The sequence below is a fragment of the Erinaceus europaeus genome, chromosome 21 (genome assembly GCF_950295315.1).
Source record: "Erinaceus europaeus chromosome 21, mEriEur2.1, whole genome shotgun sequence".
Lineage (NCBI taxonomy): Eukaryota > Metazoa > Chordata > Mammalia > Eulipotyphla > Erinaceidae > Erinaceus > Erinaceus europaeus.
In genome coordinates this window covers 15,135,001-15,149,311 of record NC_080182.1, presented here as the reverse complement: position 1 = coordinate 15,149,311, position 14,311 = coordinate 15,135,001, and the positions used below count along the sequence as shown (strand labels likewise).

At 37.9% G+C, this 14,311-nt stretch overlaps 1 protein-coding gene across 2 annotated transcripts in view; it reads left to right on the top strand.

Annotated features, from left to right (window-relative positions):
• NGLY1 (N-glycanase 1) overlaps nucleotides 1-14,311 on the top strand; it is a 79,939-nt gene that overhangs the window by 18,842 nt on the left and 46,786 nt on the right. For both annotated transcript variants that reach the window (XM_060180442.1, XM_060180441.1), the window contains exons 3-4: nucleotides 3,101-3,346; nucleotides 12,127-12,292. In XM_060180442.1, the coding sequence (XP_060036425.1) occupies nucleotides 3,101-3,346; nucleotides 12,127-12,292 (412 nt within the window). The remainder of the gene's footprint in view (nucleotides 1-3,100; nucleotides 3,347-12,126; nucleotides 12,293-14,311) is intronic.

Below are 14,311 nucleotides of genomic sequence, written 5' to 3'. Positions count from 1 at the left end.
AGCAGCGACATCATTAACAATAACTACAACAACAATAAAAAAGGGCAACAAAAGGGAAAATTAAAAAATATAAAAAATGATATATGTTTATATTTGTTAGTCTAAGCAGTTACTTATAATGATAAAGGTCATGTAGTTTGAAACCTTGCTTTGACACATCAAGCAGGTTAATTTTTCTTTTTCTTTTTTTTTCTTTTTAAAATCACTTTATTGGATGGTTAATGGTTTCCTGTACATTTGTTGACACAAGTACAATTTTTTTTCTTTTTTTCACTTTTTTTTTAATTGGGGAATTAATGTTTTATATTCAACAGTAAGTACAATAGTTTGTACATGCATAACATTCCCTAGTTTCCCAAGCAGGTTAATTTTTCTGAGCCTTTGTATTTTCAGATAAAAGAGAGTGCAAGGAGTTGGGAAGATAACATAACAGTTATGCAAAAAGTTTTTCATGCCTGTGGCATGAAAAGGTCCCAGGTTCAATCCCTAGCACCACCCATAAACCAGAGCTGAGCAGTGCTTGGGGCGTGGGGGAGGATAACTCTAATACTTCTGGGTTAGTTGTGAGGATTATTTGAGATAAGGTGTGTAAAATGCTTAGCACAATACTTAGAACAGAAACATAATACATGATAACAGTCTTTTTTACAGCTATTAAGGATAAAATATGGAACTTGCTAGCTTCTTTAAGCATCTTACAAAGGATTCCTATGTAATTGATTTTCACCTCATTATTGAGGAATGTCTTGGTCAGCTGATTCCTGTAAGTCCTACTGTCACCAAGGAAATAATGCTGCTCCCACTGTGGAGTTTAATTTCAGTGCTCACAATCTACAATTCTCTACCATATAATTTTACAGCCATTTTATCTCACTTGTAGTTGATGGAATTTTGTTTTACTATCATTGCTTCTCAGCACTTTGAAACTTGATTTACTGTATTCTTTCAGTTCTTTTAATGTGATTTGCTGGCTGTTTGACATCATGAACTTTGCTGTGATGTTCACTTATTTTAAGTAGTTCTCCCTTTATCTGCAGTTTCAGTTGTCCAAGGTCAACCAGGTCCAAAAATATACATAAGATATTTTTAAAGTTGACAGCATCCATAGGACTCCCCCCCTTCTCCCTTTATTTGATAAGACAGAAAGAAATCAAGAAGGGGAAGAGAGCTAAAGAGGAGGAGGAAAGAGAGACACCTGGAGCAGTACTTGGTGAAGTAGTGAAATATCCTCTCTGCAGGGGCTTGGACCACCACCTGGCCCCACAAGGCTGTTATGATTGTTCTGTTGTACTATTGTTATTGTTGTTAATCTCTTATTGTGCCTATATTATAAGTTCAACCTTATTGGAACAGGGAAGATAGTATAATTGTTATGCAAAGAAACTCATGCCTGAGGCTCTAAAGTCCCAAGTTTTTTTGTTTTTTTAAAGATTTTATTTATTTATTAATGAAGAAGATAAGAGGAGAGAGAAAGAACCAGCCATCACTCTGGCACATGTGCTGCCAGGGATCGAACTCAGGACCTCATGTTTGAGAGTCCAAAGCTTTATCACTGTGCCACCGCCCGGACCACAAGTCCCAAGTCCTATCCCTGAAATCACCATAAGCCAGAGCCGAGAATGCGTCCATTACAAAATATTACTAGTAGTAGTAGTAGTAGTAGTAGTAGTAATTATTATTATAGTTTACTATGGGTATGCACATATGGGAAAAAGCAGAGTATACATACAGCTGAGTACTGTCCTTAACTTTTGGCATTCACTGGGGAATTTGGAACACATCCCCCATGTGTATGATACAAAAATTACATTATGGGTATTTAAGAGAAGAATTGGATTTTTTATTGTTTCACTGTTTGGATCACCTTTGCATTATTGTCTTTTATTTATTTATTTTATTATTACAGACAGAGAGACATTGAGAGGGGAAGGGGAGGTAGGGAGAGAGACAGAGAGACACCTGCAGCCCTACTTTACCACTCGTGAAGCTTTCCCCCTGCAGGTGGGAACCAGGGGCTTGAACCTGGGTCCTTACTCACTGTAATGTGTGCGCTTAACACATTACACACAAGTGTAACACAGGTGCGCCACTGCCTGACCCCTTCCTTTGCATTATTGTTAACAGTGCATATATATATTTTTAATGTTGGAACAGTTAGTGGACCCCATATACAAACCATGTGTCTGTTATAAAGATAAGGGTTTAAGAGATCCAAAGGTGTCTCTCTCTCTCTCTCTCTCTCTCTCTCTCTCTCTCTATATATATATATATATATATATATATATATTTTTTTTTTTTTTTTCCTCCAGAATTATCTCTGAGGCTTAGTGCCTGCACTATGAAGCCATTGCTCCTGAAGGCCATTTTTTCTATTTTGTTGTTGTTGTTGTTATTGCTATTGGATAGGACAGAGAGAAATCAAGAGAGGAGGAATAAGACAAGAGAGAGGGAGAGAAAGACACCTGCAGACCTGCTTCACTGCTTGTGAAGCGACCCCCCCCCCCCCCGCAGGTGGGAAGCCGGGGCCTAGAACCGGGATCCTCACTCCAGTTCTTGTACTTCATGCCACGTGAGCTTAATCAGGTGCACTGCTACCCACCCCCGTCATTGTCATTCTATATCTTAAGGATTTTATGTGACCCATGATGGTTTTGTCTGAATTTTTCTTTGGTGTCATTATTAATTTCATAAAGAATAGTATGATTATATGCTATTGTAGAGAAGATAAGAATGAGTACTTTTGTAAATATTTTGACAGTTTTTGGCTTATTTATGAAAGATGAAATATTTTTCTAAAGGTTTTGAAATCATAAAGTAAGCTCAGCATTGCATACTAACAAGGAGACACATTTTCTGGTTCATGTGTAGGTGTTATTTATAATTGCTATCTTCTCTAAAGGGCCATTATGGTAGGAAAATGGAAAAGTTGCTAGAATATGATGTGTTCTGAAATTCAGTTGATAGACATTTCGTATATGAATGTATTCATGTGTGTACTATGCATGAGTTTTGTATATGCATAGACATATAATTATTTTACTATGCATATGACTCAGTATAAAGCAAAGGTTAACTTTTTCCCTTATTTTATATATTTCAGGGAGAAACACATCTTATCTTTCCTAAAAAAGCTTCAGTGGAACAGCTGCAAAAAATTCGTGACTTGATTGCCACAGAGAGAAGTAGCAGACTGGATGGATCAAATAAGAGCCAGAAAGTGGAATTACCTCAGCAAGCTCCAGTCAGCACTCAGCTTCCTACAACACAGTCTTCAAATCCTAGTGGCTTAACCTGGAATGTAGGGGACAGTGAAGCACAGTCATCAAACCCATTGTCTGCTCCAGTGGTAATATCAGAATTCAGCCATTCTTTATCTTTCCAAGCACTTCAACAGCAAAAGCTTTGAGATATGAACTGATGCTCTAGTCATTCTTGGCTCTTAAAATTCTAACACATTCACGTTTCCTTAGCTCTTTAAAGCATTGTCAAATTTGTAACAATAGTTAAGTAAAATGGCTGTTTCATTAGTACTTTCAAGTCTCCAGGAGTATTGCTCTTGAGATAGCCTAAGTTTTGTTTAACCTGAATATATATTCAGTTACAAAAATTAACATCTGCTTTTAACCTAAAGCAAACTGACTTACTAACAGGAGTATGACCATTGTATTTCCTCTGCTACATTAACACTCAGTGTAAACCTTACTGCTGTCATTCACCGTGGGCATTACTGATGCCAGCTACGAATCCATTATCAGTGCCGCAATTTATAAAGTGTAAAGGTGAAAATGCACAGTAAACCTAAGATGCAACCCAGTTAATCCTTTTGTATCTCTCTTGAACGTCTACATTCTACTTTGAAATACCCGAGTTCTTCATCAATTTTACAGTTTTAGTTACAGAGGCTTATTGACCTCTCAAAATAATTGGCACTGTGTATTATGAGTTTTCTGCCTACATACCTTGTGTGTATCTTAAAATCTCCTACTTTATTTTTTGTTGAATTTCAGTATGAAAAGTACAGCAATAAGTAGTCACACAGGAAAGCGTACAGTGCATGAAAACACGATTTTACAGAATTGTTCTTCCCTTTGCTAATGTTCCTTCTCAGGCATTTCATTTGAAGTTCTACATTTTCTTTCGTGGTGGCTTTTTCTCCTTCTCCTCCTCCTTCTCTTCCTTCTTCTTCTCCTTCTTATTCCTAACCCTACAATTCAGAAATAGCTTATAGAATGTATTTTTGTGTGTTTCTTTCTTTCTTATTCTTTTTTTTTTTTTTAATTATTTTTATTGGATAGAAACAGCCAGAAATTGAGAGGAAGGGGATGATAGGGAGAGAGACACCTGCAATCCTGCTTCACAACTCGTGAAGCCTCCCCCATGCAGGTGGGGACCAGAGGCTCGAACCAGCTTCCTTGCACATTATAACATGTGTGCTCAGCCAGGTGCACCAACACCCAGCTCTTAGAATATATTTTTTTCTTCTAAATCATTTTATTGGAAGAATAGTTTGCAATACAATTATTGACACATGGATACAGTTTTTCTTTTGTCATTTAAGTTTTTGTCACAAGTAGTTGACATACTATAGAATTTAATAGGTATGTTCTCCTGCTCTGCCCATTTTAAATGGGGTTACTAAGTACAAATTAAGATAACTTAAAGTCAAGCAGCAAGAGAAAGAGAGCAAATCACTTGGATCTGAACTGGATAAATCATGAGCTTTAGAATTTAGGTTTAGACTTATCACAGTACTTCTTTTGTTAAAATTGTATCTTGTAAAATTTTCAAGTGCAAGACAAACAGGTGGCCACTGATATTGAAGTTTGTTAACAAAGTTTTCCTTAAGATATAAAACACTAGACTACAATGGTGTTCAGTAACTAGTGATGGGTCTTGCTAGAACTTATTTTGCTGCCTTTCCTGGACACTTATGCATAGTCTTACCTGGCTTTTTCTACTTTGTATGTTTTAGAAATTCATATTATAGGATAGATCACCTGCAGGGGAGTCACTTCATACATAGGCGGTGAAGCAGGTCTGCAGGTATCTGTCTTTCTCTCCACTTCTCTGTCTTCCCCTCCTCTCTCCATTTCTCTCAGTCCTATCCAACAACGACGACATCAATAACAACAATAACTACAACAGCAATATGAAACAAGGTCGTGGTCAGGGAGGTGGCGCAGTGATAAATCTTTGGACTCCCAAGCATGAGATCCTGAGTTCGATCCCTGACAGCACATGTGCCAGAGTGATGTCTGGTTCTTTCTCTCTCCTGCTATCTTCCTCGTTAATAAATAAATGAAATCTTGAAAAAAAAGGCAACAAAAGGGAAAATAAATTAAATATTTTTAAAACTATTTTAGCAGATATAGAAAATAAATAGAATAAAATAAAATAAACATTTTTTAAAAACTCATTTTATTATTTTTAAAAATTTCTTTATTGGGGAATTAATGTTTACATTCAACAGTAAATACAGTAGTTTGTACATGCATAACATTTCTCAGTTTTTCATGTAACAGTACAACCCCTACTAGGTCCTCTGTAAAATACTATCATTTTGGTGACTATTGAGAGTATTATTTAACTGTGGCTTTAGTTTACATTTCTATAATGACCCAACTGATGTTTAAATTTTCTGGCTTTACATGCTGACCACACTGTATACCTATAGGAAATAACTTCCTGGTATGTGGATGTTTATAGGATTTTTTAAAGTTTAAATATGTTAGAGCAGTCAGTGCACTGCTCTGGGGCATGCAGCTCTGCTGTCCTTTGCTCTGCCAGCTGTTTCCTTGGCTGAAGGCCATTACATATTTGTATGCCTGTCTCCTTCTAAAATAAGATTCAAGAGTGCAAAGACAGCTTTTGTGATGGCACAGGAGATTAAAATGTTAGATACCTTGTTTTCAATTTTGCAGCTTTATTTAGGTTAAAAGCATGATTCCGAAATATGCAGTTAGTCTGTTTTTATTTGGCAGATGACTAATTTTGTTTTAAATTGTTAAGGACTTATCAACGTATGATTAAAAAAAAATTAAAAGAAAGAAAGAAAGAAACTTTAAGGGGGCCGGGTGGTGGCACACCTGGTTGAGCACACATACTACAGTGTAAAAGGACCCGGGTTCGAGCCCCCGTCCCCACCTGCAGGGGAAAGCTTTTCAGTTGGTGAAGCAGGTTTACAGGTGTCTCTCTGTCTCTCACCCTCTCTATCTCCCCATCTCCTCTCAATTTCTGGCCGTCTCTATCCAATAAATAAATGAATAAATATAATAAAGAGATAAGAAAAGGGGCTGGGGGTGGGTTAAGGGCACGTAGTGCAAATTGCAATAAGGATCCCAGTTCGAGCCCTTAGCTCCCCAACTTCAGGGGAGCCTCCTCACAGGCGGTGAAGCAGGTCTGCAGATGTCTTTCTCTTCCCCTCTCTGCCTTCCCCATCTCTCTCCATTTCTCTCTGTCCTATCCAACGATGACATCAATAACAACAACAATAATAACTATAGCAACAATAAAACAACCAGGGCAACAAAAGGGGGGAAAAGCAAATAAAAAATAAAATGAAAAATAAGAAAAAAGGACTTACCAACTCTTTTATCACTAAAAGTGTTATTACCCATTGTGTATATAGATGTTTCTATAAGAGAATTACCATTTGAAATGATCTCATTAAGATTGTAAAGAATTTTTTTCTTATAATAAAGAGTCTTAACTACATGCATATTAGAAACCAAAATAATTGGAGTTCAAGTATGATTAATGAAGAAAAAAATGTTGCTGATCTAAAAGAGATTTCACATTTTAAACTTCATTTGTACTCCAAATAAATTTTCCTCTCTCAGGCAATTAGCTGCTGCCTTATGTACATGGTTACCCAGCTGCTGAAACTTCCATGCAGTCAGCAAACTGCAATTTTTATGACTTAGTTTTTTGGGAGTTGCGCCAGTGAATATGTAGAGAAATAAGGCAAGAAAGTAAACTTTATTGTTCAGGATCATTTGAGTGCTATTAAGACCATAATGAATGAGGTGATTGCCAGATTGCAAAGTGTTCAGTTGAAAACTAAAGTTCCCTGGGTGAGCGCTTACCCTTTTGGTAAATAAAAAATCGGTGTTTAAGTTAAAAAGTTGTCTATGTGAATGCTTCATTTTTATAAGAATGCTTTCACATAAAAGGGACTTCATTTTTTTTTTTTTATGTTTCTATATCAGTTCTGGTAAACGTATGCATTCCTCCTCCTTTGTGAGATCTGGAATATTCCATCACCAATTCTTATTTCTCTAGTTATTTATTACATTCACTAGTGGAGGTACAATTTTTTATCTCCCCATGATATGAATTTGCAAAACACTCTCATTTCTATCTTAGACCTGTTTTCTACCATCAGATACCACAACCCAGTCCTTTTCTAGCCTTCCTTTCCTTTTCTTCCCTACAATCCTTTGCTTCGGTGCAGTGTACCACGCCCAGCCTAAGTTTCACTTTGTGTTTTCCCTTTCTGTTCGGTTCCTTTTTTTTTTTTTTTAATTTTTTATTAAAGAAAGGATTAATTAACAAAACCATAGGGTAGGAGGGGTACAACTCCACACAATTCCCACCGCCCAATCTCCATATCCCACCCCCTCCCCTGATAGCTTTCCCATTCTCTATCCCTCTGGGAGCATGGACCCAGGGTCATTGAGGGTTGCAGAAGGTAGAAGGTCTGGCTTCTGTAATTGCTTCCTTGCTGAACATGGGTGTTGACTGGTCAGTCCATACTCCCAGTCTGCCTCTCTCTTTCCCTAGTAGGATGGGTCTCTGGGGAAGCTGAGCTCCAGGACACATTGGTGGTGTCTTCAATCCAGGGAAGTCTGGCCGGCATCCTGATGACACCTGGAACCTGGTGACTGAAAAGAGAGTTAACATACAAAGCCAAACAAATTGTTGAGCAATCCTGGTCCCAAAGCTTGGAAAAGTGGAGAGGAAGTATTAGGGAGGTACTCACTGCAAACTCTAGTGTACTTCTGCTTTCTTACTTTGGTGCCATACTCCAAACTCAGTCAATTTCTGCTTTGCGTTTCTACTTCTTTTTTTTTTTTTTTTTTTTTTTACATGCATAACATTCCCCAGATTCCCATTCAACAATACAACCCCCACTATTTCATTCATCATTTTTCATGGACCTGTATTCTCACCCACCCCAGAGTCTTTTACTTTGGTGTAATACTCCAATTCCATTTCAGGTTCGACTTGTGTTTTCTTTTCTAATCTTGTTTTTCAACTTCGGCCTGAGAGTGAGATCATCCCATATTCATACTTCTGTTTCTGACTTATTTCACTCAACATGATTTTTTCAAGGTCCATCCAAGATTGGCTGAAAACGGTGAAGTCACCATTTTTTACAGCTGAGTAGTATTCCATTGTGTATATATACCACAACTTGCTCAGCCACTCATCTGTTGTTGGACACCTGGGTTGCTTCCAGGTTTTGACTATTACAAATTGTGCTGCCAAGAACATATGTGTACACAGATTTTTTTTGGATAGATATGTTGTGTTCCTTAGGATATATCCCCAGGAGAGGAATTGCAGGATCATAGGGTAGTCTATCATGTCAGATATGAGAATAGCTGTTCCTGCCCTTTTTTGTGGGCCATTGGCTTGAATGATAGTTTTCCATCCTTTCACTTTAAGTCTGTGTTTGTTGTTACGTTAGGTGAGTTTCCTGTAGACAACATATTGTTGGGTTGTGTTTTCTGATCCATCTTCCTACTCTGTGTCTTTTAATAGGTGAATTCAGGCCATTCACATTTATTGATATCAAAGATTGAAGATATTTTGACGCCATTCTTGTAGAGTTTTAGAGTGTTTTGATATGTGTTCTATTTGTGGTGGTCTGGTTGTTTATAGGAAACCTTTCAGAACTTCTTTCAAGGCAGGCTTGGTGATGGTTGCTTCCTTCAACTGTTGCTTGTCTGAGAAGGTTTTGATGCTTCCATCTAGTCTGAATGACAATCTAGCAGGATATAGTATTCTTGGCTGAAAGCCTTTCTCATTGAGCACTCGATAGATATCTTGCCATTCTCTTCTGGCCTGTAGTGTTTGTATGGAGAAGTCTGCTGCTAATCTTATGGGTTTTCCTTTGTAGGTGACTCTTTGTTTTTCTCTTGCAGCCTTGAGGATCCTTTCTTTATCCTTATTCCTTTCCAATCTAAGTATGACATGTCTTGGTGTCTTTAGGTCTGGGTTAATTCTGTTTGGGACCCTCTGGGCTTCTTGAATCTTTATGTCTTTGGTGTTGTCTAGACTAGAGAAATTTTCAGCTATTATGGCCTGGAGAATGCTTTCTTCCTCCCCTTCTCTTTCTTCCTCTGGTAAGCCAATAATGCGTATATTGTTTCTTTTGAAGTCATCCCATAGGACTCTGTTGTTGTTTTCAGCATCTCTTAATCTCTTTTTGAGATCTCTTACTTCTTCTTTAGTTGTCTCTAATTCATCCTCAATCTTGCTAATTCTGTCTTCAGCCTCATTGATTCTATTCTCTCTGCCCTCTACTGCTTTCTGGAGTTCATCTATTTTGTTGCCCTGCTCTGATACTGTTTTAGCTTGTTCAGCTAGTTGCCTTCTTAGCTCAGCAATTTCAGCTTTCAGCTCTCTAATAACCATGAGATTATTAGAATTTTCTTCCATATTCTCATTTGTTGTTCCTGCAGTTCTGATTACAATTTTTTCAAATTCTTTACTCACTCCTGTTATTATTTCCTTAGCTAATGTTTGGATGTTGAACTCGTTGTTTTGTGCTTCGCCCTCTGGAGGACTTTTAGCTGGACTCTTGTCCTGGTTCGAGTCTCCATTATTTTTTCTTGTTGTTTTAACCATTTTATATAAGTTAACAGTTTTTTCAATCCCTGAGTTGGAGTTCAGTGGTGTAAAAGCCTTTTTTTTTTTTTCCCCTGTAGGCTATGGTAGCCTGAGGGCTTTTAAACTATCAATAGGCTTCTTGGCTTAATCAATGACTCCTGACCAAGAGATAAAGCAGGGTGTGGCAGAGATAATCCAGTGGTTATGCAAAGAGACTTTCACAGCCCTTCAGCTATGCCACCGAGGTATAGGTCTTCTCCTGAGTTTCCCGGTTAGATCTCTGTGCCCTGGTGTCCCTCCCTGTTGCTGCTCCAGATTCTGAGGGTAGTAGCAATGGAGACTCAGAATTGTACTTGGTGAGTCTCTGGGGAGTCCTTTCCTCCCTTCAGCTGTCCCCTTGTTGGTGGAGCAGACTGGAGGTGGTGTCTCCACTGACAGACTGTCGAACTGTTAGCAGTCACTTAATCTCTCCTTAGGCCCCTCTCTCCTCTCTGTCACCAGCCACGCGTGTTTGTACTCACGGGTGATTTACTGGGTTTCTGTGGTCATTCTAGTCCTGTCTTGTTTCGGTCCGGGTGGTCTCCTTTGGTATTCCTAGTTGATCCGGGAGAGGAGAGGAGAGGAGAGAAAGCGATCTGCTGCTAGTAGCTCCGCCTCCGGAAGTCCGGTTCCTTTTTTTTTTTTAAAGTTCTACCTATAAGTGAACTGACCTGGTATTTGTCCCGTTTTTGGCTTATCTCATTTAATATGATGTCTTCAAGTTCCATCAAGTTGAGGCAAAGGGCCACTCTAAAAACTCCCTATCTCATCAAGATTTGGCAAAGGAAATACCTTCACCATTTTTAACAGCTAAGTAGTATTCCTTTGTGTATATATGCCCCAACTTCCTTAGTACTCATCTGTAGTTGGGCATCTGGATTGTTTCCACATTTTGGCTATTATGAATTATGCTATGACAATAGGTACACATAAATCTCTTTGGGAGAGTCTTTTTGTCTTCTTTTTAAAAAAAATTTATTTATTTTCCCTTTTGTTGCCCTTGTCTTTTTATTGTTGTTGTAGTTATTGTTGTTATTGATGTCGTCGTTGTTAGATAGGACAGAGAGAACTGGAGAGAGGAGGGGAAGACAGAGAGGGGGAGAGAAAGATAGACACCTGCATACCTGCTTCACCGCCAGTGAAGCGACCCCCCTGCAGGTGGGGAGCCAGGGGCTCGAACCGGGATTCTTAAGCCGGTGCTTGTGCTTTGTGCCGCTTGTGCTTAACCTGCTGCACTACCACCTTTTTGTTTTCTTTGGATAAATCCCTGGGAGGGAAATTGCTGGGTCTTAGGTTAGGTCCATTACTAGTGTTCTGAAAATGCTCCAGACTATTTTCCACATTGGTTGGACCAATTTACATTCTCACCAACATGTAGAAAGGTTCCTTTTTTCCCACATCCTCTCCAATATTTATTTCTGTCCTGTCTAATCTATGACATTCTCCCAGGTTTAAAGTGGATTCTCACCCCTCTTATCCTATGATCTTGTCAGTGTTTCCATTTTATAAGTAAATAAATGAAATATATAAAAAATAAATAAATGGATTCTCATTGTTATCTTTATTGGCATGTCACTGATAATATGTCTGTTGGCCTTCTAAATCTCTTCTTGGATGGAGATTCTGTCCATGTCCTCTCCCCATCTTTTAATGAGGTGTTTTTTTTTGTTGTTGTTGTTGTTGCTGAGTTTACTCAATTCTTTATATATTTTGGATAGAGATTCTGTCCATGTCCTCACCCCATCTTTTAGTGAGGTGTTTATTTTGTTGTTGCTGAGTTTACTCAATTCTTTATATATTTTGGATAGAGATTCTGTCCATGTCCTCACCCCATCTTTTAGTGAGGTGTTTTTGTTGTCATTGTTGCTGCTGACCTTATTCAATTCTTTCTATACTTTGGTTATTAGCCCTCCATCTGTTGTATGGCCTGTAAAAATCTTCTCCCATTCTGTTAGGCTTTTTTCTGTTTTGCTGATGGTTCCTTTTGCCGTGAAGCATTGTTCAACTTTGACTTTTGGTGGCACTGGGAGTTGAACCTGGGACTTGAGAGCCTCAGACATGAAAGCCTTTCATGTAACCATCATGCTATCTCCCTAACTCCTGAATACCAATTTTGTAAACATTTTAGTGTGAATGTTATATTTCATGTTAAGCTACATACTCCTTTTTATACATTTATAGGCCAAGGGTTTTTATTGTCATTTTTACAGCATCTGAAGGAAAGCTGATCTTTTTTTGTTTTCCAATTAGGTTACCAGTGGTCCACTCGTTCTAAAAGTTCTTCAGTCCAATCTTCAGCATGTGCTGGTCTATGAGAACCTTGCTCTCCAGGAGAAAGCGTTGGCTTGTATTCCTGTGCAAGAACTAAAAAGGAGAGCAAAAGAAAAGTTGTCTCGAGCTAGAAAACTGGATAGAGGTAATGGGTTTGCATAACTATTCAGTGCTAAATATATATCAGAATGGTATTTTTTGCTGTGTATATTATAACTGTCTGATATGTTTCTATCAGGATTTTTAATAAGTGCAACAATAGTATAATTATATTGTATATACCTCATGAACATGTTTGTTCCCATTAAAATATTTTGCTTGAATAAGTATGTATACTTAATCATTAGTTATGTGGATATTTTAGTGGTGGTATAATAGGAGTTTAACCTTGGAATATATGGTGGCATCCTAAAAGTAAATTTTAATAAAAGTCTGACAGAAGCTGCATTCTAAATATATGTGTTTAGATCATTAACTTTTTTTTTTTTTTTTTTTGGTTAATCAAGAGACACTATTTACTGATGAAGAGTGTAGATTCTGAAGCCAGCTTCCTGGGTATAAGTTCAGTGCCTTTATTTACTATGCATTACTGAACAAGTGATTTACGTCCATGGCTCTGTTCTGAACATTGAAATAATAGGTAACTAATGAAATTAGTAGGACGTTACGTGTCAGTGGTTCAGAGCAAAGTTTGCCACATTGAGCAACCATAATTCTTTGTTGATTTTATTAACAGTCTTAAAATTTTAGTTGTTGAGTGCAAGTAGTGGCCATGCACAAGGAACTGGCGGGTTCAGGCCCCTGGTCCTTAACTGCAGGCAGGAAGCTTCATGAGTGGTGACGCATTGCTGCAGATTTCTCTTATACTCTCTCCCCTCTCTCCTCTCAATTTGTTTCTACCCAAAATAAATTATATGTATACATATATATATATATATATATATATAAATTTTTAGTTATAACCTTCTTAAATTATTGTAACCTCTGCAGCTTTACTCTGTTTTACTTAATTGATTTTTATCTATAAAATCATTTCTTAGAGTCATAATTTCTAGGAGGTTGTTGAATTTTGGGGGGGGGTGGGGCACTGATTACTTTGTAATAAACATTTTAGATTAATCAAAATTTACCTTCAAAAGCACTGTACTGCTTCACATGTCATGCAAATACCTTTTGACAAACTATCTCAGTTGTTTCTTCCCTCTGTGACATTTGCTGTCATTCATTTCACATGACTATACATAACCCAAGACATTGCTATTGTTACTTTTTAGACCAAGTAAGAATAAGAAAAAATTAAAGATCTTTCATTTATTTCCTTCTCTAATGTTTTTCCTTTATGTAAATCAATATTTCTGAACTTCATTATTTTTCTTCTTTCTGAAGAACTTTTATTTCAGACCAGTTTTACTAGAGGTGAATTTCCTCAATTTTTGTTTGCTTGAGAAAGTCTGTTTTTTTCACTTTGGAAGTATAGTGTCACTGAAACACAGCATTCTAGGTTCATAGGTTTATTTTATTTTATTTTCCCTTTTGTTGCCCTTGTTTTTATTGTCGTTGTTATTAATGTCGTCGTTGTTGGATAGGACAGAGAAAAATGGAGAGAGGAGGGGAAGACTGGGGGAGAGAAAGATAAGACACCTGCACATCTGCTTCGCTGCTTGTGAGGCCACTCCCCTGCAGGTGGGGAGTGGGGGGCTCCAACCAGTGTCCTTCCGCCGGCCGTTGCGCTTTGTGCCACGTACGCTTAGCCTGCTGCGCTATCACCCGACTCCTGGTTTTGTTTTGTTTTTAACACTCTAAATAGTTCACACTGGTTTCTTATTCCCTATGTTATTTATTATAAATCTACGGTAATCCTTATTCTACTATATGAAAGATTTTCCTCTACCTTAGCCCCACCTTTAGTTCTTTTTAAACTTTTCTTTGTGATTGTCTACATTTTGAATATGGCTTGGCTAGGTGTAATTTTGGGTATTTACCCTGGCGGATGTTCTAAGCTTCCTACATCTGTGATTTGGTATCCCATTAAATTAAAAAATATATTATAGGGAGTGGTACAGTAGCACAGCGGGTTAAGCACATGTGGAGCGAAGCGCAAGGACCTTTATAAGGGTCACGGTTCGAGCCCTAGGCCCCCAGCCTGCAGGGGAGTCGCTTCACA